This window comes from Physeter macrocephalus, chromosome 15, assembly GCF_002837175.3.
Source record: "Physeter macrocephalus isolate SW-GA chromosome 15, ASM283717v5, whole genome shotgun sequence".
In the NCBI taxonomy this organism is placed as follows: Eukaryota; Metazoa; Chordata; class Mammalia; order Artiodactyla; family Physeteridae; genus Physeter; species Physeter macrocephalus.
In genome coordinates, this window is record NC_041228.1 from 15,690,893 (window position 1) to 15,715,739 (window position 24,847).

Genomic DNA, 24,847 nt, shown 5'->3' on the forward strand with positions numbered 1-24,847 from the left:
AAACACACACATACACACACACACAATTTGTTAATGTGCAAGACCCAAAATAATTTAAAATAAGAAAGTTAAGGTTCAACTACTCGACTATTAGAGAGAAAAAAGGCGTGTGGCAGGGGGAGCGCTTTGTAAACGAAGGCAAGATAGAAAGAAAAGACGTCTCATAGGATTGAGGCAGCCAGCTATGGTAGATAGAACACAGCGTAACAAAGTGAGAACATTTCAGTTCTAGTCCTATCTTTAATCCGTATAATTACAGGAGTGTTGACAAGTCACTTTGTGTTTCTAAGCTTCAGCGTCACAATCTGTATAATGGTGGGAATACCTTCCCTGCCTACACTCAATGAATTCTTTAAGGATCAAATAAAAAACAGCATGCTTAATCACCCTGTAAACCATAAAGTATGACATAAAGTATACTGATTTTAGAAAAAGGTCAAGTTATCAGTAATATACAGAACCTAAGATTTTTCCATTTTTTTCAGTTTTAGACTCTTTACAAGTTATCAGCAATTTCAAAACCTTGTAACAATCAGCCTACAAGTTAAATAAGAGAACTAACATAGTGCGGAAATTGATAATGATCTTTCCAAAAAAGTACAACTTTACTAACATTTATGTTACTAACCTGATTAGAACCAGCATCAAAACTATCAGGAAGAAATTCTAGATGGCGAATGGCTCGAACTTTGGTGGGCATCTGGATAATTCTAAATAGCTGTTTGGCTTCCAAGCACCACAAATGAAGATGATTCGATTTGCCCGCAGCAGCCAGGATTTGGCCATCTCTATATTTTAAAACGGTGAGAAAGTAAGACTAGATGAATTATTTATAGCAGCACTGTCCAATCGGATCCAATATGATGACAGAAATGTTCTGTATCTATGCTGTCCAATGTAGTCACTACTAGCCACGTGTGATTAGTGAGAACTAAAATGTGGCTAGCACTTCTGAGGAAGTTAACTCTTGATTTTATTTAGTTTTTATTAATTTAAATAGTCCCAGGTATCCAGTGGCTACCATATAGGAAAACTCAGGTTTACAGTAGATTTTTTTTTTTTTAACCTATTGTGCTAAGATACCAGCTTAACAAATATCTGTTTGATGACTGGGAGTTTCTGAGTAACATTTATATTTTATAGCATAATCTCAAAGTCACTTACTACTAACCAACTTTCTGTATTTCACATACGACTGTACTGAATTGATAACAGCATTGCTATATGAAAAACCAAAAAGCCCAAACTTTTTTCCTGCCAAAGAAAGCTACTTTATGTTTAAAAGGTACAAAAAGAATAAGCTGTATTGATTTGCAAGGTTGTTGCTCATTCATTCACAAAGGATTATAAAGTGTCTACTATAAGCTAGGTTTCACTCCAGGTGCCAGGGACACAGTGGTGAACAAGAAGACAGGTAAGATCCCTGCTCTCAGGGGATTTTCAGTCTAGAGGAAGGTAAAGAAACAAATAAATGAACTTGATATCAGCTGTTACGTTCTTTAAAGAACTCTAAAACCAGGTAATGTTACAGAGCTGGGAAAGGAGGAAGATCTACTACATGAATGATGAGAATGGGCCAGTCACAGGGTGACTTGGAGAAAGAATTCCATGCTGGTCAGTATTCCTGACTGGCCAGAACAAAAATGTTGAGATAGGTATAAATAACAAAGAGAAGCCACACTCAAGCGTGGCTGGAACACAGTAAGGGGAAATAAGATGAGAAAAGAGAGGGAGGCCTAGACCAGAGGACAAAAGATCTCAGGGACATGGCAGGGAGCTGGATTTTCTAAGAGCAGTGGAAAGCCTTTTATGGGAGTTCAATAGGGAAATGACATGATCTGACTTAATGATTTGAGAAGACCACTCGATCTACTTTGTAGACACTGACTTTAGGAAATGAGACTGAAAACAGGTAGACCAAATAAGGGAGCTATTACAGTAGCCTGAAAAAGACTACGATAGCTTGGACTGGGGTAATAGCTGTAGTAATGGACAAAGGAAAGTAGACCAATTCAAGATACAGTTTGGTACAGTTGATGGGATTTACTGATAACTCAGAAGAAGAGGGTGAGAGAAAGAGAGGAAATAACATCCATTAATATCTGGAAACAACGACCAACCCACCCACAATGAGAACCTAACATCCAGATTAAGTGTCAATATATCATTTCCCACGAAAATAAACCCACATCCTTTAGGGAAGTGGCTGATTCCAGGTTTGGGACAGGAAACATACAAGATAAGACTGGAACATCTTGTTGGACCAGAAAGAATGAGAACTATCACAGACAACCGGGGTTGTATCAAAAGGGTTCGTTCAAAGCCGACCTGGAGAGGATCCCACTGGTCAAAGATGAGAGTACTGGAGCATCAGTAAGAATAATAACTTTAATGGGTCAACTCATGTCAACTGTGTTTAAGTCCATGAGCTTACAAAGATTAAAGACAAAAAACTTCATCGGCCACCTTTGAAGATGCCAATAAACCAATCCATTATTTTGGTGAAAAAAATTTTTTTTTAAAAATAGGAAGAAATCCAGCATTTATCCTGCCTTTCCTTTACAAACTGTACAGTAAAGTAACCAGAGAGTTGAGAGGCAGTTTTTTCCTTTTTTTTTCTTTTTTTAATTTTTATTGGAGTGTAGTTGGTGAGAGGAAGTTTCTTTCTATAGAAGGTTTTGGTTAATAAAGGAGAAGGAAAGACAGAATTAGAATAGCACCATTTGCTAACCTCCAATGCAACACACGATATCTAGGTAATGATCATCAACGGCCACTAATATCATAAGAGAAAGAGTTCTGTGTTCCTCTTGATGAAGGTACACAAACTGCCTACAGTGTCTTCGTGCCCCCAAATCAAACCAGATCAAGATCAAGCCTCCAATTTATAGGAAATATAGGTGTAACCAGTTTATAGTAAATATAGATGGGAGAAGATCATATTAAACAGCATCACAGGGATGCAAAGAGCAAAACCCAGAATGTAGAAAACTACAGGACAAATGACCAGTTCTTTAACAAATAAACTGCAAGGATAATATAAAAAGAGAAATATACCAACCGAGGCAACGTGTGAACCTTATTTTGTTCCTGACTTCAACAAACCAACCATAAAAAATAATTATTAGACAAATCAGGGAAATATGAATAACTAGATATATGATAATATTATGAATTTTTAAAAGTCTGATGATAGTACACACATGGTTATGTTTCAAAAAGGGTCCTATCCTCTAGAGATACACGCTGAAATACTTATGCATGAAATGATACACCTGGGCTTTGCTTTATGACGGTGCAGTAGAGAAATGGTAGGTAGGGTAATAGACAAAATAGGAGTGGCTATTAGTTAATGCTTATTATGGCTAATGAGAGTACTAGCCTTGAGATTTCATGTACTTTTATATTTTTGTGTACATTTTCCACAATGAGTAAAAAACTTATTACCATATCTTAGATCGTATCTAAGTCTGAAGAAAACTTTTGCTCATAGGACAATAAAACACTGAATGAAAATTTATAAAATTTCCCTGGAAGTTAAATTTCATAAAAATCCTTAGTGTCTTAAAGAGGACATTACCTGGTCACAGCAAACACTTTGTATAATATACTAGAGCTTTCAGGTGGAGCTGGCAATTGATATTTGCAAACAAGAGTATCACATTCCCAGGCGAAGATGGAATTATCTTTAAAACAACTGAGGATGGTATTACTTAATGGTAGAAAGAAAACCTAAAGAGGAAGAAAAAAAGTTATTGTTCATATAAGGATCATATAGTCCTCTTTAAATTTAAAATTTACAAGTAGTTAATTTCTCTGTCTTAAAATTATTTTTTCTTAAACTGGAGAAAAATACATTTACAACATATGACGGGAGAAAACTGATATTTTTACATACTATTATAAACTAAAAAGAAAAGGTAAACTCCTTTAAACAAAAAACAGGTAACTATAATGACTAGGCTATTCATAAAATACTAGGTAACAATTTAAAATATTTAACCTTATAAAAGATTCAAATGAAAATAAGATACCATTTTATGTGTATCAAATTTATTTTAAAATAATGCACACACATATACATATACACAAACTGTACATATACTAACATACGTATTATATTTATAAGCTATATACTAATATAAATACTAATTTGGGCACTAACTACAGATAAGTGTTAAAAAATATTAAATGTTGGTGAAAGTATAGATAAAGGCACTGTCATACACTGCTGCTGTAGCAAACACTGGTTAAAGATACTGTCTAACAGCTCAACAACCTTACAAATCTCTCTCTTCTGAACTAGTCAATCTGCTTCTAAGAGTTAATCCTTTGGGGAAAAAAATCAGCAAAATGCTTTAAGATAAATGTGTATAAATGTTTGCTAAGCATTATTTGTAAAAGTAAAAAGTTGAAAATACATAATATTTTATTAGATTCAATTTATTTAATGGACAGCTGAGACTGAAATTGGTAGTGAAGTTGAAAATACCATTTTATTCTCCTAATTTCTATTTTTCTATTACATAAGCAGTAAGCAATGCTTACTTCTGATAATATAAAATTTTTATTAAAGTTGACCAATATTTTCTCATAAGAGTTTCAATGGCCTCAAATATAATTTTGTGTGTCATTTGTGTAAAACACACAAAGTGAGGTAGGAAAGGAAGCAAAGAAGGAAAGAAAATGAAAAAAATTCAATGTCCCAAGGACAAATATTCCTACCTATCCTCTCAAAATACTGGGTTGGCCAAAAAGTTCGTTCGGTTTTAAGTAAAAATAAAAGACACATTTTTCATTTTCACCAAGAACTTTATTGAACAACATATTCATTAACCAAACGAACTTTCTGGCCAACCCAATAAAACCCCAGAAAGAGCTTGAGACATTTCACACGGTTTGATCACTAGTTACAGCTCTAGCTATTTATTCTTTTTTTCCCTTATTTTTTCCTCAATATAGCTTTGGTCTTATATTTCACTCCTCTTTTGAATTACAGAATAATTATAATTTCTTTATACATATGTCTGCCCACAGGAAATCAACCCAGAGACTCTATGCATGGGACCCCAAACACTGTGGACAAAACTGAGCGAGAGATGTGTCATCCTTCACAGCTGCCTTGGGATGAAGACCCTTGGTTGGTTTCTGAGAGGGCAGAGGTCTTGTCTATCTTGTTTATTTTTGTGTAGTCAGTGCTAAGCACAACAAGAATGTAGTAAAGGTGCTCAGCAGTATTTGTGGAATAAATGAATGAATGAACCTTTTTCTGAGTTGTACAGTATATGTATGTCCATCTTTAACAGTTAATGCTGAGTTCCAGGTATTTATTCTTTCCCATCCAGACCAGCCTTCTTAACTGCATTATAGCTTATTGTAACACTTTACATTTGAACGTATCTTGTTGTTTCTACTGGTGTGTCTTTACCAGCTCACAGAGGAGGCGGGGCACCTTTAAGGATTTGTTACCTCTTATTCCGACCCCTGATCTATCACACATGCTGAGTTCCAGGTATTTATTCTTTCCCATCCAGACCAGCCTTCTTAACTGCATTATAGCTTATTGTAACACTTTACATTTGAACGTATCTTGTTGTTTCTACTGGTGTGTCTTTACCAGCTTTGTTATTTTTAAAATATGTGACTTTCTGTGTTGGTGAGAGAGAGGGGCAGGGGCTCACAGAGGAGGCGGGGCACCTTTAAGGATTTGTTACCTCTTATTCTGACCCCTGATCTACCACACACCTTCACAATTTCACTGGCGTCAGAGGGAGTGCTACATTCCTTGCGGATGAAGTGTTCAGTGTCTATAGCACTGGACTGGAGTGTCTCTGAGTATTCAGAATCTGGATATAACCGTCATCACAGTAATGAGAGAGAGCTGTCCCGGGGAAAAGCAGCATCAACACCGCATCTACCATGGCTTTCCCCAGTGTCACAAAAATAATGGGTCAATAAGGCACCTACATGAAATACCGTAGCCTTGCAACGAATTTGTTTATTGTCACCCAGCCTATTTCATACATATAATTAGGAAATGATTCAAATAGTTAACGACATTACTATAAGAATTTTAGGGAATTGTAAATATATATATATTTACATATATATTACACATATATACTAGTATCTGTTTTGTTGTTTTGTTTTTTTGTTTTTTTTTGCGGTACGCGGGCCTCTCACCGTTGTGGCCTCTCCCGTTGCGGAGCACAGGCTCCGGACGCGCGGGCTCAGCGGCCATGGCTCACGGGCCCAGCCGCTCCGCGGCACGTGGGATCCTCCCGGACCGGGCCACGAACCCGCGTCCCCTGCATCGGCAGGCGGACTCTCAACCACTGCGCCACCAGGGAAGCCCCTAGTATCTGTTTTTTGATAATAGTGCTAAAAAAACATACATACACGCATATAAAATATACTATGGAACATACTGGTTAATTAGAATAATCTACTAAGGACTAAAGCTAATAAGACAATAAAAAAGGTAACTCAACTACATCAGGTGCTGATGCCCTTGCCTGATCCAACTCCTCCTCACTTTTGTCCTGAGCTCACTCTGTCAAAGACAATCTGGTAGGTCTTTTGCCAGTTTCATTATGTTAAGAAGATCTGTAATGTGAAGGTCTTACAGAAAGGATTTGCAGTGAATACATTATAATCTATAATGAATGCCCTAAAACACTGTTTCAAATCTGATGTCAAAAAAAGTGACTTGAAATTTTTATTATAATTAGCAATATTTTTCTAGAAAAGTAATAAAGTTTTTTCCCACTGGGAGAAGCAAAAGCTTAAAAGTTAATGAAAATCAGCTGCTATTTTGAGGCACAGCTGTGATAGATTGTTGCCGACATGATTATTCATCACTAGATTTGTGATTTTAATTGCCAGATTTTAATGATTATAAAATTGTTCCTAATGAATCACGTCATTATTTATATAGTGTCATCTCCTGACAAACATAAAATGCTTAGAAAAAACTTCAAAAGCACTAACAAAATATACTCTTTGGAGGGTTGGCTGCAGTTTTTCCTTACAAAATATGAAAATCCTAGCCTTCCCAATTCACTTTTGAGAGGTATGTGAGTTCTTTACAAAATTTAAAGAGTTCAGGACAGCAAAAAGAGAAAGTTAAGGTCAAATGTACAATTCAGCAAAAATTTAGTGAATGCCCCTTGTATACACAGACTAAGTTTGGTAACACACTATTCAACGTTTTCTGATACACACTGAACGACAGTAATTAGAAATCTCAGGATTTGTTCCAAAATCTTTAACTAAAGAGCTAAATATCTTACCTCCAAGTATCAAAAAAAGAATCAAAATTTCCTAATTTGAAGAAATGTAATTGGTCTACCTGAGAGGCAGTATGGCGTAATGGAATGACTTCAGAGTGAAACAAGCTTCGGTTCGAAACTGCAACTCTTTCATAAACTATGTGACACCTTCTGAAGTGCAGTTTCCCCAATTGTAAAATGAGAATAATAGTATCTACCTTTTAGGATTATTTAAGCTTAAAAATAACAAAACAAAGTGTTAAGTACATAGTATGGACTCAACAATTGGTTATCTATTACTATTAGTGTTAATTACTGCTATTGCTAGGTACAAAAATCAGTGGAAAGAGGATGGAGTGGTAAGTTCTCTAAAAACATTTTGAAATCAAAGGGCTGTAGTTCCTTATCTGAAACCTTTAGGGACAGATGTGTTCCAGAATTCAGAATTACTTCCAATTTGAGAAAGGTAATACAATGCATATTCTGTAATATTATGTAGAACCCCCAGTGACCTGGAGCAACACTCCATACTCAAACATATTAATATTTCAGCCTCATGTCAGTTTAGTTCAGATTTTGCTGCTAGATGAATTCCAATCAGATTTTGCCACAAAATGAGTTATTAAAAAACATCTGGGTTTTTGAGTTGTTAATAAGGGATTGTGCATCTATTTAATATAGTTCAAAAGAAAAAGAATACAGTTCCCTTATAGCTTTTTAAGAAGATATGTAATTGCACTGAGATAATCCCATAATAAAGCTAGATAACAGATAACAATAATAAATAATAACATTAACGACAATATAGAAATAGCAGCTGCAGCTAACTTGTACTAAGCACTTACTATAAACAAGCATCGTGCTAAGCGCTTTGCATAGATTATCACATTCAGTCCTGAAACTAACCCCGAGGTAAGCACTATTACTAGTTTCATCTTACACACAAGGTAAACAGCTTGTCAAAAATGTTTAACATGAATCTACTCAAGACTTTAGACCTAAATTCAAGTTTACAAGAAATACAGGTGAGAGAACAAGTTAAATGACATAATGAGGAAACAGTAAGACAAATCCAGAATGTGGGGCATTTTCCAACACAACTAACTGGCCTGGTCTCTCAAAAAAAAAAATTCATGTTATGGGAAAAAAAGAGAAAGGTAGGAGACCGTTTTAGATTAATAGAGCCATCATAAAATGAAACCCATAGAATCATGTGTCACCACGTGTCATCAAGGGAAAAAAAAAATCACAAAACTTTTATTTAAAATATAAAATCAGGGACTTCCCTGGTGGCACAGTGGTTAAGAATCCACCTGCCAATGCAGGGGACATGGGTTCAATCCCTAGTCCAGGAAGATCCCACATGCCACAGAGCAACTAAGCCCGTGTGCCACAACTACTGAGCCCGCGTGCCACAACAATTGAAGCCTGCTTGCCTAGAGCCCGTGCTCCGCAACAAGAGAAGCCATCACAATGAGAAGCCTGTGCACCGCAATGAAAGAGTAGCCCCCACTCGCAGCAACAAAGACCCAGCACAGCCAAAAATAAATAAATAAAATACATTTATATATAAAAAAATAAAGTATAAAAGCAGAAACTGCAATAAAAATATAAGTGTAATAAAAACTTGGTAAGAATAAAACTTTTACTTTAAGATTAGTTTATAACTATTTCCTATTTTCAACAGAATAAGCCAGGAGTGACAACCACCTGACTCACCTCCAGTCCTTGTATGGTCCAGGAGAGAACGGCTTTTACATCGTAAAATTATTTCATTTCAGATGGTTATGTAAGTACACACATAATATCCTCAATTTTGCTCTTGGCCAGCAAAACCAAAGATGTTTACTATCTGGCGCTTCGAGGAAAAGTTTGCTGGTAACTTATAGACTGTGATGTTCTATTATTTTAGAATATACTTAAATGTATACTGCATACTGTATTCACATTTACTACATTTAATTTTATTCTCTTATCACAAACATTTGGAATCCTACTTTTTAAACTAAAATGTCTGAATGACCAAGGCAAGGCTAAAATTGGCAACTATTCCATGTATACTGATTCTAATTTCATGGTGAAAAGAACAGATGGTTTTTGTGTCATTGTTTCATGACTGTTTCCACTGTGGGTTCAACTTTCAGTGTTCTCTACCTTAGAATTTAAAATTCAATTTAAGTATTAAAGCAGTTAAAGAATAAAAGACCTACCAAGGCTTTTGGCCTAAATACCTGATGAGTAAGTTGGCTATAGCTTTTATCTTTTTTAAATTATTAAGATCTCTGAGATTTCCGTGGAGACTACAAAATAAATTTTTGGTTGACATGCACTGCTAGCTGTTCATGTTAATAACCAAGAAATTAAAAGCAATACTGCATGTATAATATAACCTGAAGCAAAATAATTAAATGGGAGATGCAGACAATCCTGAAAATAGCATTTAGCTAATCAAATAGAAGAAAAAAAAACCTTAAAAGCAAAAGAAATGGATTTTTAAAAAAGTGATGTATGTGTACAATGGAATACTGATCAGCAATAAAAAGGAACAAACTACCGATACATACAACAACATGGATGAATCTCAAAAACATGATGCTGAATGAGAAAAGCTTTTACACATACCATTACTGACCAGTTCTACTTATGTGAAATTTTAGAACAGATAAAACTAACCTATGGTGGAAAAACATCAGAGGAGTACTTACCTGGGAAGGGATATAATGTAACTTCCTGGGATGATGGTAATAATAGGTCTGCACATGTTACAACAGTGTATGTATTTGCCTAAACTTAATAAATGAATAAAGATTTGTGCATCATACACAAATTTTACATCAACATATACTGAACCCAATTAAATGTAGTTAATTAAATGCAGGCTTAAAGCATTGATGGGCAAGCACCGATGTCGGCAATTTACTTTAAAATGCAAAAAAAAAAAAAAGATGAGTTAATAAACAGAGGGACAGAAAGATGGAGAGATCCATAATATAGTTTACTAACATGTAAGTACAATATAGTATAGTAGGATCTAGACCATGGGTGTCATGTGTTCACTGTGGAATTCGTACAAATCTGCTATATATTTGAAATTTTTCATAATTGGGTTAAGAAATAAAACGAAATTAACCAGCTTAGTAAAAAACTAACACCTAACTAAAGTTGAAGTTACACACTACAATAATAATTTTTAAAAAAAGGTTTGCTTGTTGCTGAGTTATGAAGGCATAGCTAAGTGGGACAAAGTGAACCATTACTTATAATATCTATATCTTGCTGATCAAGAAACTAGCCTGAGAAGCACAACAGACCAAGACGTGTCCCCCCTTCACTGACCTTTTGTATACCCACAGACTGGAGAACATTCAGCTTTCTTTTTCTTTGGAAGGTATCCAAGTCCCATAGCTGTGCTGTATCAGTAGAAGTAGTGATGGCGTATCTCCCGGATGCGTGCACGGAGATGGAGAACACCGATGATTCATGTCCTCTCATCCAGCTAACTAGCTCCTTGGTGACTGTGGGAAAAAGGAAAACAGTTATACAGGTCAAACCCTATATTTCATCCGAGAACTGATTCAGTTGATGGCTAGGGATTATATGAGGTCCCTCCATCTCCGTTAACATCTAGAAAGAATGGAAGCCGGTGGCTGGCTGATGAAGTGCACCATGGGACACGTCAGTAACATGTGTAACACCGAGGTTGGAGGAGAGGAGGCCGAAAGAGGGTTTAAGAACAGCCCTGAATGCGACGTGATGGAGTCTGGCCTTTCTCTTGAAATAGTTTTACGCAGAAGAATACCATATCTGGTCTGTTTCAAAAAGCACTTTGAAGATATGGTGGATATACTAGAAAGGAGGAAGAGATTACAAAATGACTAGTTTATCTGTTGCTGTAATAACCCAGGCAGGAGATAAGGAGGGTCTATCCTAAGAATGTGGCAATGGAGAAAGGAACAAACTCAAGAGCTACAAAAGAAATATCAAAGGACTCAGTGATTAAATGGATGTGTTGAGACAAAAGAGGAGTTGAGACTCCAGTGGCTCTGGTTTAGTTACATAAGCAGGTGGTGATTCTACTACCTGACATAAATACACAAGGAGGGACAGACTTAGCAGTGTGAGAAGAGGTAAGAAATTTGATTTTTTAAATTGATTTGGTGTGTGTATGTGTGTGTGTGACACACAAGCAGAGAAAACAGTCTGGTAGAGAAAACACCAAAAACTCTTCATAATAATTATCAATGGGTAATAAAATTACAGTGATTTTTACTTTCTCTTTACGTTTTTCTGTGTCTCCAAGTTTTCTATAATAGGCATGTTACACTTTTATGGTCAGATTTTTTTCCTCCAGAAAGATGGAAGTGGGGAGAACAGTCAGAAAGCAAGATGTAAATTTGGGAAACATTAAGACACAAAGTAGGTCAAAACTGAAGACAGAGGAACAGATAAACCCTTGGGAAGGGAGGAGTGGTTTCCAAACACCAGTCTGAAGTCTGGCATTACTTAATGATCAATTTTTCATTGACCTTCGGTGAAATGAGAAAAGGATAACATAATGAGTTTTTCATAAAGCTAAATTTAAAGTACTACCTTTTAATCTATTGTATAAACCTTAAAAGCAAAAGAAATGGATTTTTAAAAAAGTGATGTATGTGTACAATGGAATACTGATCAGCAATAAAAAGGAACAAACTACCGATACATACAACAACATGGATGAATCTCAAAAACATGATGCTGAATGAGAAAAGCTTTTACACATACCATTACTGACCAGCTCTACTTATGTGAAATTTTAGAACAGATAAAACTAACCTATGGTGGAAAAACATCAGAGGAGTACTTACCTGGGAAGGGATATAATGTAACTTCCTGGGATGATGGTAATAATAGGTCTGCACATGTTACAACAGTGTATGTATTTGCCTAAACTTAATAAATGAATAAAGATTTGTGCATCATACACAAATTTTACATCAACATATACTGAACCCAATTAAATGTAGTTAATTAAATGCAGGCTTAAAGCATTGATGGGCAAGCACCGATGTCGGCAATTTACTTTAAAATGCAAAAAAAAAAAAAAGATGAGTTAATAAACAGAGGGACAGAAAGATGGAGAGATCCATAATATAGTTTACTAACATGTAAGTACAATATAGTATAGTAGGATCTAGACCATGGGTGTCATGTGTTCACTGTGGAATTCGTACAAATCTGCTATATATTTGAAATTTTTCATAATTGGGTTAAGAAATAAAACGAAATTAACCAGCTTAGTAAAAAACTAACACCTAACTAAAGTTGAAGTTACACACTACAATAATAATTTTTAAAAAAAGGTTTGCTTGTTGCTGAGTTATGAAGGCATAGCTAAGTGGGACAAAGTGAACCATTACTTATAATATCTATATCTTGCTGATCAAGAAACTAGCCTGAGAAGCACAACAGACCAAGACGTGTCCCCCCTTCACTGACCTTTTGTATACCCACAGACTGGAGAACATTCAGCTTTCTTTTTCTTTGGAAGGTATCCAAGTCCCATAGCTGTGCTGTATCAGTAGAAGTAGTGATGGCGTATCTCCCGGATGCGTGCACGGAGATGGAGAACACCGATGATTCATGTCCTCTCATCCAGCTAACTAGCTCCTTGGTGACTGTGGGAAAAAGGAAAACAGTTATACAGGTCAAACCCTATATTTCATCCGAGAACTGATTCAGTTGATGGCTAGGGATTATATGAGGTCCCTCCATCTCCGTTAACATCTAGAAAGAATGGAAGCCGGTGGCTGGCTGATGAAGTGCACCATGGGACACGTCAGTAACATGTGTAACACCGAGGTTGGAGGAGAGGAGGCCGAAAGAGGGTTTAAGAACAGCCCTGAATGCGACGTGATGGAGTCTGGCCTTTCTCTTGAAATAGTTTTACGCAGAAGAATACCATATCTGGTCTGTTTCAAAAAGCACTTTGAAGATATGGTGGATATACTAGAAAGGAGGAAGAGATTACAAAATGACTAGTTTATCTGTTGCTGTAATAACCCAGGCAGGAGATAAGGAGGGTCTATCCTAAGAATGTGGCAATGGAGAAAGGAACAAACTCAAGAGCTACAAAAGAAATATCAAAGGACTCAGTGATTAAATGGATGTGTTGAGACAAAAGAGGAGTTGAGACTCCAGTGGCTCTGGTTTAGTTACATAAGCAGGTGGTGATTCTACTACCTGACATAAATACACAAGGAGGGACAGACTTAGCAGTGTGAGAAGAGGTAAGAAATTTGATTTTTTAAATTGATTTGGTGTGTGTATGTGTGTGTGTGACACACAAGCAGAGAAAACAGTCTGGTAGAGAAAACACCAAAAACTCTTCATAATAATTATCAATGGGTAATAAAATTACAGTGATTTTTACTTTCTCTTTACGTTTTTCTGTGTCTCCAAGTTTTCTATAATAGGCATGTTACACTTTTATGGTCAGATTTTTTTCCTCCAGAAAGATGGAAGTGGGGAGAACAGTCAGAAAGCAAGATGTAAATTTGGGAAACATTAAGACACAAAGTAGGTCAAAACTGAAGACAGAGGAACAGATAAACCCTTGGGAAGGGAGGAGTGGTTTCCAAACACCAGTCTGAAGTCTGGCATTACTTAATGATCAATTTTTCATTGACCTTCGGTGAAATGAGAAAAGGATAACATAATGAGTTTTTCATAAAGCTAAATTTAAAGTACTACCTTTTAATCTATTGTATCCTTCTAAGTTTATGTTTAAAAAAATCCCTTGTTTTATGAAATGAAGTTATATATTTTTTTCCAATGTCAATCAGCAAAATTAAAAGTTGACAACCTATGTTGGTTCCTCTACTTTTTCTTTTTAATTGGGTCAAATACCCAAAAGTCTAGGAACCACTAAAAGAACCCAGAAAAGAAAGAGTCGGAAAAGTAGAACCAAGAGAGCTAACAGTAGAAAACTAAGACTCTTGAAGTAACCCAAAGTGTTACTAAAAGCTATGGAGAAACAAAATGAAAAGGATAAAGAGGATTTACACAATCAGAGGTTACTAAAGACCTTGGAGATAGAAGTCTTGGAAGCCTGGATGGAGGAACTAAGAGTCAGAATCCATCGATGGATGCTGTGAAGAAGCAGGATTTGGCAGCAAAGAAAGGGAGGTAGTTGGGGAAGTAGAGACGGCATCTGAGGAAGGGGCTTGGTTAAGAGGGGTTTCCATAAGACAGAAGACACTATAAAAAGATAAAAGTAAGACGAGAGGAGGAGAGAATGGATAAAATCCAAGGAAAGCAATCACACAGGAGTTTAAAGACTTAGTTTTTCAGAATTTCAGTGACAGCAGTGTTTGCAATATCAAAAATTGGAAACAGTTTAAAGTCCATCAATAGGCAAAATAATTATGGTTTTGCAAACATTTATAGAGTATGATTACTAAGTACTAATCTTAAATATATAAAATTTTCATGAGGTAAGGAAGTGATTCCACCAAACAATATAAATAGGATGATCATATATTTGTTAGAGTATGAAAAAGGTATATGCATAGAAAACAGATTGGAAAGATCAGTCCCTGTTATAAAAACACTGACTGTGTCTCTGGGCATTACTGCAGGATGACTGCCTTTTCTTCCTGCATGTGCGGTGAGAGGGTACTAGTGATTAAGAGCAGGGACCCTGCAGCTTCACTCCCAGATTAGGAATCCTGGCTCTACCGCTTACCAAGCTGTGGGAACTTAGTCAAGTTACTTCCGTGCCTCAATTTCCTCATCTGCAAAATGGGCATAACAAGAGTATCCATCTCTGTGGGTTATTATGATGAGTAAAATTAATTAATATGTATAAAATCATAGAACAGTACCTGGCAAGGAGTAAACACTATATAAGTGTTAGCTATCACTATTACTACCATTCTTATTATTATTGTTTATAATTTTTCTAAATATTATAATACATAGGTTACATTAATAGCAAGAAAAAATAATGCAGTTGAGATTTTTTTTCTTAATAATAAGTTCAGTTTACAGAACTCTAAGTTCTCTATTAAATAATATAATGTGGTATAAAATACATAGGTTATATTTAAAAAGTGTTTATTCTTGTACCTGTGTAGTAAGGAATTTGGCCTTCAAAGAGAGGTATGGCCTTTGTCCAGCCTCCAAGAAGGCAACCTCTAAACGCTTGGAATTACTCCAGTGGTAGGAGTGTCTTTGTTATTTGTGGTAGGTCCCTGGACAACAGCAGATGGTTTATGCTAAGGAGAGGACCTCAGAGTGGGGGCTGGCCACACCAGAAACACCAACCACGCGAGTGACTGGAAGGTTGGGGCTTTCGGCCACATGATGTCAGCCCGACCTCCAGAGAAGAGGAGGGCTGGACAAGGAGTTTCAAATCAAGTGGGCTGTAGGGAGGAAACTGGCACACTATTGTGGAGCGTTTATACTCCAATAGGGATGTTGAAAAAAAAAAAAAGAAAACATTTGTACTACTGTTGTTGTAAAACACTTACTACGTAAATTCAGTTAAATTTTTAAAAAAAGTTAAAAAAAATTAAAAATAAAATCAAGTGGGCAATAATCCAATCATGCCTATGTTATGGAGCCTCAATAAAAACTCTGGAAGTCAGAGCCTGGGTGAATTTCCCCGTGTGGCAATACTCGGTGCGGATGGCCACACATGGATGCCGGGAGGGTAACGTGTCCCTGGGGACAATGGAGGCGTCTCTTTTGTGAGCCTCCCAGATTCCACCCTATGCGTCTCTTCCTTTGGCTAGTTTTAATTTGTATCCTTTTGCTACATCAAAACTATAACCATAAGCATAGTGCTTCCCTGCATTCTGTGAGTCATTCTAGTGAACTCCCAAGCCTGAGGGTAGTTGTGGGGAACCCTGAGTTTGTAGTCTGTGGAGCTGATGTGAGGGTGGCCCTGGGACCCCCAAGCCTGTGGCTAGTGTCTGAAGTGAGGGTCAGCGGGTGGGGTCCGATCCCTCAGACTATACAGATCAGCCAACTCCCTGCAGTATTTCTGTCTGCATTTCACTCTGCTTCAAAAGAGAAATAGGACTTCTTACCTGTATCGAAACATTTAATAGAATAATCAGCTAACGCCACAAGGAATTCAGACTTCCTATGAAGATTAAAGGCCAGAGCTGTGCAAGCTTGCGATGTTCGCTGAACAAGATTAAACCTAGGAAGAGATGACTGCGTTAGTATCAGAAATTCTTCCAATAATGGTAAAATTTCACATTGGAGGTGTCCTTAGAGATGAAGAAAATGAAACCCAGAAAAATGAGCTCCCATTTTGGCAGAACAAAAACAGATTACGAAGAGAATCTGAATTCAAGAATTTTTGAATTTTTTGAGCACAGCAAGAATTTTTGAGCACAGCAGAATCATGGTCAGGCATGTCTTTCAGGAAGAGGATTCTGGTAGAGATGGCAAATGGACGGGGGACAAGAAGAGATGATTAAGAAAGCTACTACAGAGACTCTCAACCAGAGTTACGGGTATAAAATGGAAATGACGAATAGGAGAGGTGTCAGAAGTCAAGTGGAGAAAGGCCTGGTGATGCATGGAACATGGGGTGAAGAGGGAGGAATCAGGAATTCCTCACACGTGAAATGAAGAGAAGAAAAGATGTCTCATAAGGTTGTTGTGACAGTTAAATGAAATAATATCTGATGATTAAATGAAATAATGTATGTTAAGTACTTAGCAGAATACTTGGCACCTGGCCAGAGTTTCATTTACCAAAAAATGAAGTTTTCAAGCTTAGGCAAAAAAGGAACACACGTGGGGGTAGGAAACAATCATTCTGGTTTTAAACATGTAGAGTTTAGGCCCCTGAAAAGCATTTAGAGCCGTACTGTCCAAAAGAAATGGCCACATGCATAATTTAAAATTTTCTAGGAGCCACATAAAAAAAGTAAAAAGAAACATATGAAGTTAATCTTAACATATTTAACTTAATTCATTTCATTTAGATATTCATTTAGATATTCATTTAATATCATATCATTTAGATATTCATTTAATATCAAAAATATTATCGTTGTAACATTTCATTAATAAAAAACTGTTAGAGATATTTTACATTTTTTTTTATAGTAAGTCTTCAAAACCCATCTCAATTTGGACTAGCCACTTCTCAAGGGCTATAGAGCTTCATGCAGTCAGTACCCACCACATTAGACAGTCCAACCTAGAAGCTCCTCAGTGGGTGGCAGAAGCAGGTCTGAGTTAAGAATGTTACGTGGCAGCTGAAGTCTGAGGCTTGATGGTGACAAGATTATTAAAGGGAATACCTAGAATATGGATGGAAGCAGGCCAGGGACAGATGCCCAAACGGAACTGAAAAGAGACCACTGCTTAGGCAATTAGGAAGAGAGAACCCACTGCAGTGGGCTTTAGAATCAGGCCTGATTTCAAGTCACAGCTACGCCACTTACACCTCTGCCCAGGTGTCAATATTTACAGAGAGAAAAGGGACAGTGGACAGAATAAAAGAGAGGAATACTCATGGGGCAAAGTCCCAAGAGCAGCCATAGAAGACAGAGATTAGCGCTGGAAGAAATTAGGATCACCTATTTCTACAAATGAAGTGGCAAAGAGTTATGGATGGCTGAACTTACAGATATATTTGAGGTTCCCCTGAGAAGAAAGGGAAGCTTGAGGGCATCTATTTTCATCAACCAGGAGGCTAGGCAGTCAGAATAAGAGTAGAGTCTGAACATACGGAATCACGGAAATCGGTAAAAGTTTGGAATATACAGAGAAGAATGGGAAAAGTAAATGACAATAGATACAAGCAAATGAAGTACTAGCATCACTGATGCTGAAGTTCATTACTCCGTAATGGAGTCAATCAACAGTTATTTTTATTTTGTTTAGTCTGTTATTTTCTTTAGTGGGAGCAAAGAAGAGACAGGTGTATTGACTTAAGATTGGGAACTGGCTGGGTAGGTTAGCAAGAATAAAGGGTGGGAAAACTGTGATCATTTTTTTGGTGGGGAGTAGAAACAATGATTAACAGATTTCTACCTAGTAAATCACAGATAGATAAATCATATATGACCTCTTCTTTCCCTGAAATATTTGAGAATAAGTTACTGAGATCACGTTTCCCACAGACAAGGAAATTCTCCTATATAATCATAACATAACCATCAAAATTAGAAAATTACATTTATATATTACTACCATCTAATCCCCAGACCCCAGTTTTGCCCAGTGTCCTAATAATGTCCTTTAGAGCAAAGGGACCAGTCCGGGTCCAAGCCCTGACCTGCCATGTGTCTAGGCTCCCTCGGTCTGGAAGAGTCTTCAGTCTTTCCACAACTTTCATGACCTTGACCCTTATGAAGATCACAGGCCAGTCTTGTTCTACAGTGCCCTTAATTCAGCTTTGCCTGCTGATTCTACTGATTAGACTCAGGTGTCCTGTCTTTGGTAGGTAGGACTATCAGAAAAGCAACACTGTGTTCTTATCACTGCGCCCTACAAGGTGGCACACAAACTTTGATTTGCCCCACTACTGGTTAATTTAATTTTAATCATTTGATAAGGTGGTGTTTGCCAGGTTTCTTCACTGTAAAATTACTCTTTTTTTCCTCTTTAATTAATAAATATTTGGTGGGGAGGTACTTTGCGACTATGCAAATATCCATTCTCATTAAACTATCTGTTTGTTGATTACAGCATGAATTCATGAATTTCTATTTTATTCAGTGGATTATGACCCATCACTATCAATTATTTTGAAACGCAAATTGTCTCCAATCTGCCCAGAGAGAGCTCCTTCAAGCTGACGTTTATGTCTTTTTGACACATCCCCATCGTTCTCTGAACAAGTCCTTCTTTCTGGCTACAAAGTGTTCCAGGCTCATCTTGTACTCTCCCTGCCTCCATCCTGAAACTGGCTATTTCTGCAAGGATCCCTGATTTCTTGTAACAGAGAGCGATATTTAGAAAAGAACTGGGCACTAGGTATATTCATTACTACTGCGGTGTTATTGCTCCCAGGTCCTATACGTGGACAAAGCTAGGAAATATATGTACATATAATTCATTCACTTTCTCATACACACACCTCTGTTCATTTGTCTGTCTATATATGCTCAAAACCAGGAGTTCACACAGATATACCCAATTACAATCCAGTTCCACAGGGTTCAGTCGAGTTTTCTCCCTTTTCATGTTTGTAACTCCCCTTTCCAATAGTGAGGAATCTGGCCCCCATCATCCTCAGTCTATTTACTCATGTGACCAAACCTCCCCTCTTTCCCATGATTGCCCTGCCCCCAGGCAGACACGTTCTGACTCTCTGGCTGGGCTAACACAGATTTCCCTCCCATCCACCCACCCTCACTGCATGGATGCCTGCCTTAATCAATCCCACCTAATTGCTTTTTCACTAATTGTTTGGCAGAAGAAGAGAAGAGGAGGAAGAGTAAGGATCAATTCTTTAAAACTCCTAGATCTAGTATACTGACAATAATGTACAAAGGAAACTGTGTTCTTTCTAAACAATTAACAGACATTAACTGATAAATTAGCAATAATAAAATTTTAAATTTAAGGGAAAAAAAGCTACTAGAGATGTTGTTAAAACAAGAACTTTAATTCACTGAAAAAAAATCCAGCCATTTTATCTTTCTATTCTTTCTCACGTTATTCTACCAACACTTATGACAGAGTTTTACAAAGTGCCTGAAATACAGTAAGAACTTAATAAATCTTTCCGAATGAATAATTAATAGCAGGTACTAAAATAGTCAAGGAATTAATTATTTGGTAAATATGCAAAGTATCTGCTCACCTGTTTCCATACAAGTCAAAAACATAGATATTTCCTTGATGGTCCCCAGCAATTAAAGAATCACCTGAGCTATCAAAAGCCACATTCAAAAATCGTAAAACTTTGGGCAGGTGGTCAGAAGTGTTGTGAATGATGTTCACTATAATTCTGTCAAAAGAACAAAAATAAAAACCATTCAGTTCTATGTCAAGCATTACTCGTTGTCATGAAAACGATGGATTTTGTAGTATGCCTCACTAATTGTGACGTCTTCTGCCCACCCCGTCTTCCCTCTCCTGCTGCTGCTGCCTCTGCCTCTCCTAGAAGCAGCCCTACAAGGATTTCTGAAAACTGTCCCGGAAGTTATTGTCAAAGTAGCTTCCGTTCATTTCTTTATCAAATACCTGAAAACCCAGGGTGTCAGACACTGAACAAGCCAGGAGCTAAGAGTAGTTGATAGACAGGGGCTCTGCCCTCAGGAAGCTTTCAGTTTAGTAGTAAAGACAGACACTAAAAAATATAAACACACACATGAAGAGATTTATAAACTGTGATTAAGTCAGACAACAGGATATGATAAGAAACTGTATTTTTGACTGAGTAGTTGAATTGCTACATCAAGCAACAGACCCATGATAAAAGCAATGAAGTTAATTAGTGAAAAGTAGAGAGTATTATATAAATCACAAGCTACCACATGTAAGACAAATTTCAATTCAATATCCTAATTTTAAGATAACCTAATGAGATTTTGTTTCTGTGATTACAGAATGTTCCAAGTGTACATGAGTTTTATTTTCAGGTATATTTGTCTAAAGCTATTATATTTTGAGAGGAAGATCATGTACCATGTATCTGCTGAAAAGAAAACTGTTATAAAACTTGTAGCACAAATTAACTCTTTAAAATAATATATGTGTTTATATTTGGGTCATGAAGACCAGAAAAATCCCATTCTCTCCTGCAACAAGTTTTCAAATCATGAAATTTTTTATCTTAATTGACTTTCTACGAATTTGAATTTTAATATTAGAAACATCTGCCTCATTATCACTTCATTTAAAAAACACTGCATTGAATTAAGTATATCAAACATTTTCTACAGTTTATCTAAAAATACGGCTTTCAGACTCATTGGGTAAAACAGTAAAATTATTTTTATCTAGTCCCTGACAAAGATTCTTGGCTTGACCAAACTTTAGTCAGGCTCCCAAACCGTCTCCTAGGCCCTTCTGTGCACTCCCTTATAAAATCTAATTTTAGCAAGAATGCTGCTTAGTCAGTTTAATCAGAACCCCCTACCCTCAATACTACTGTCCTTGACATCTGATGGGTTCCTCATCCTCCACCATCTCCCAAGTGATGTCTGATCACCTTGGCCTGTCTTCAGCAGGAATCCTGTGAGGTAGATTTAGCCAGGACTCCCTTAACCCCAGATGTTTTCTCTCAGTAATTTTCCATCCACCGACCCCCACCATTCTCCTTGGCTATAGCTTCCCACTTGCCCAGGCTGTATTCAGAACTGAGCCCAGTTCTACCCTGAGGTCTTGTTTCCTCTATTGCAACAGTCCTGAATACAGTCTGTTTTTACTTTAACTACTGTCCAGCTCTGGTTTTTGTTTGACATTCCCAAAGGGGGATGGGGGGAATAAATGTATTGAAATAATAAGTAACAACATCAAAATGGTCCCTGGCAATTAAGCTCAGACCAAGCAAAGGACTTTTCCCTCCAGTCTTTTTTCTGTAACATTTATTGTGTCTGGATTACAAAATTACATGATCACTGTTCAAAATATGGAAAATACGGAAAAACACTAATAATTTGATTAGAACCCTACCATCATGATATAATCACATTTAATAGCAAAATTCTGTCCTTCTGATTTTTCATATAAATCACACATGCAAATATTTATTTTAAAACGGCTTTTCAATTGCTCACAATTTGCGTGACAGAGTTCTCAGTCCTTAAACATCATAAAAACATCAAATATTTACTGAACACCAAGATGCATGAGACACTAATTCCCTGAGACAATCTTGCTGTTCAGTATGATTATCTTCACTTACAGCCTAAGAGATTAACTTGCCCAAGGTCACAGAGCTAGTGAGTGGACATTTACTTCAACTAAAGTCCATCTGACTCCACAGTCAGTGCCCCTTGCTTCTCTCAACACCATAACAACGGGTTTTACTGAACAGAAAGAAAGCTATGTTTTAGTGGAAGAAACAAATGAGGATGTTTGCACACAAACTCGTTTTTCATTTTTTGAATCTTGCATGTGTATCTAGATATTTTATAACAGCAAGAAAGAGAATTATTGTGGGTTGGCATAACTTTTACAACATTTAGAGAACATGAGAAGTAAGGGTGCTATTTACATAAACTCCAAATTTGGAAATGAAAATCTCTACTGAAGTACCCTATTCTAGATAAAATGTTTCTTCAATGGAGTTGATGGGACAGCAGTATTGTTAGGGGACTAACAGCAACCAGAAACCAAAGAAACTAATGGTACAATGTGTAGCAGTGTGCTTTGGGCATGTGTAGTTGGCACTCAAAGTCTACTGATTTGTTGAGGAGCAAGCAAAGAATCAACAGAAAAATTACGAGAACAAGAAACACACTGCAATATGAGTGCAAGTGAGGCAGCAAAGTCCATGGAATCCTAAGGAATTAGAAGCAATAAGATTAACCTGTGTGCAGCAACTGGAACCAAGATGGCACCACTTTGGGACAAAGGCTTCCATTAAAGTCACACAGGAGCCTCAAACAGGACAGATACCTGGGAACTGAATGAGGAGTTGGGGAGGGAGGGATGAATGGGCAGGGCAACAGCAATTTTTAGGGCAGTGAAAATACTTTGTATGAGACCGTAATGGTGGATGAGTCATTATACATTTGTCCAAACCTACAGAATGTAGAACACCAAGACTGAATCCTAATGTTAACTGTGGAATCTGGGCAATAATGATGTCTTCATGCAGGTTCATCAATTGCAACAAATATCTGGTGGGGAATATTAATAAGGGGGAGGCTAGGCATGTGTGGGAGCAGGGGGTATAAGGGAAATCTCTGTACCTTCCTCTCAATTTTGCTGTGAACCTAAAACTGTCCTAAAGAAATAACGTTTATCAAAAAAAAAAAAAAAAAAAAAAGCAGCAGCAACGCTAGCCTTACTAGAAAGAATGCCCTACCTTGTAAACCGTAACCCCTTCCTCCACCACTATCACCACCATACACGTTAATACGTAAACTCCAAGAGAACCAGAAGTTTGTTTTGGTCCACAGCTGTCCCTCAGCGCTTAGAAGCTTGGCACATAGTAAGTGCTCATCAAATAGTCGATGAGCGAATGCTTGCCTGAATACAAACAATGATTCAAGGATGGATAAACTGCGGCATTTGGAAGGGGGAGAAGTGCACTGTTCTCCTTCCGCATCAGTTCCTCCTCCTGAGTTCTTTCCCAGCTGGAATAACTAACGAATATTTACTGAGCATCTACTGCGTGCCAGGAATACTACAGGGATTCTGTGTTAATTAAGGCAGGCAGTCCTGGTACTCATCAGAAACTCAAATTCCCTGGCATAAATCAGGACCTCCCGCTCCACGTTGATCCTAATGAGACCCCGTCCCCCGGACTGGGAGGGGGGGGTCTCTAAGGATCATGAAACTCAGGGCACCTGGGTTTCTGGAGGTCACCCAACCCAGGTATCCGGGGCAGGATCAGAGCCAGGACCCGAACCTCCATCCGGCTCCCCGCACCCCTACCCGAAACCCTCTCCAACAGCCCCTCCAACGCCTCGCCAAAGCCGCGGACCCGCCCCTCGCCGGCGGCCATCCCCCTCCACAGCGCGCGCCTCCCGCCGCGGCCTTTACCCGTCCCGAGTGGCCGGCGATGGTTTGCGGTGCCATATCTTGCCGCTCTCCTTGTTGCCCAGGTTTATGCTCTGCATGTCGCACTCCACGCGCGGCCGCCGCCAGTCCAGCCGACAACGGCCCCGGCGCCTTTCCGGCAGGCCCCGCGCTTCCTGCCCGGGAAACTTGAGCGCCGGCCGCGGCTGCTCGGATCCCCGCCGACCGTACCAAGCGCGCCCAGGCCGCCGATCGGACGACGCTAAACCCCGCCCAGGCAACCCCTCCCGCTCTGGACAATGGAATCAGCCTACGACCGTCTCCCTTAGACTCCGCCCCCTTTCGCGGTCCGTTCTCCCCACCCCACCCCCCAAAACCTTCTGGGAATCGTAGTTTTCTGCAGGTGTAACCTGGCGCGCGGAATCGGCTTAGGAATTCTGCTTTCTGGGGGCCTCGCTGAGTTTTAGGCTTTCCACGGAAGCAATAAAAGTGATTTTTCCCCACGGCCGCCAGATCCCGTTTCACGTTGCGTTTAGGGATTGAGGAGTTGTACAGACAACTAATAGAGAAACAAGGACCCAAATGCATTGAGAATTGAAGGGTTCCTTTTATAGAACATTCGGGTTCAAAAAAGAACCTTGATGGAGTCCACTCTTCTTGACCTTTTCATCGTCGTCATGAATGTTGTTTTAATTTCGTAGTCTAACAAGAGGCTCCAGTATTATGGCGTCGGATCCACCAGTCATGCACCAGTAAAACAATGTCATCAACAGCCAGTTGCGTTGACGCCAGAGAAATTCTTTCTGGTAAATATTTACTTAGAACTTGTGTAGTGCTTACTAGGTATCAAACACTCTTCTAAGTGCTTTAGGACTATTAACTCATTTAAGTTTTTTAATCCTCATAACAAACCTACAACATTG

The 24,847-nt window shown here is 38.0% G+C and overlaps 1 protein-coding gene across 2 annotated transcripts in view; it reads right to left on the reverse strand.

Moving 5' to 3' along the window:
• TBC1D31 (TBC1 domain family member 31) overlaps positions 1-24,181 on the reverse strand; it is a 60,837-nt gene extending 36,656 nt beyond the window's left edge. Inside the window, exons 1-6 of one of the 2 annotated variants that reach the window (XM_024129407.3) lie at positions 23,949-24,181; positions 20,092-20,238; positions 16,346-16,461; positions 12,750-12,928; positions 3,581-3,732; positions 629-788 (exon numbers count right to left, since the gene is read on the reverse strand). In XM_024129407.3, the coding sequence (XP_023985175.1) occupies positions 629-788; positions 3,581-3,732; positions 12,750-12,928; positions 16,346-16,461; positions 20,092-20,238; positions 23,949-24,025 (831 nt within the window). In that variant the 5' untranslated portion in view covers positions 24,026-24,181. Of the gene's footprint in view, positions 1-628; positions 789-3,580; positions 3,733-10,607; positions 10,785-12,749; positions 12,929-16,345; positions 16,462-20,091; positions 20,239-23,948 lie in introns of those variants that run through there. The other variant, XM_024129410.3, reaches the window with a different exon arrangement.
• Between the last annotated feature and the right edge of the window lie 666 nt (positions 24,182-24,847).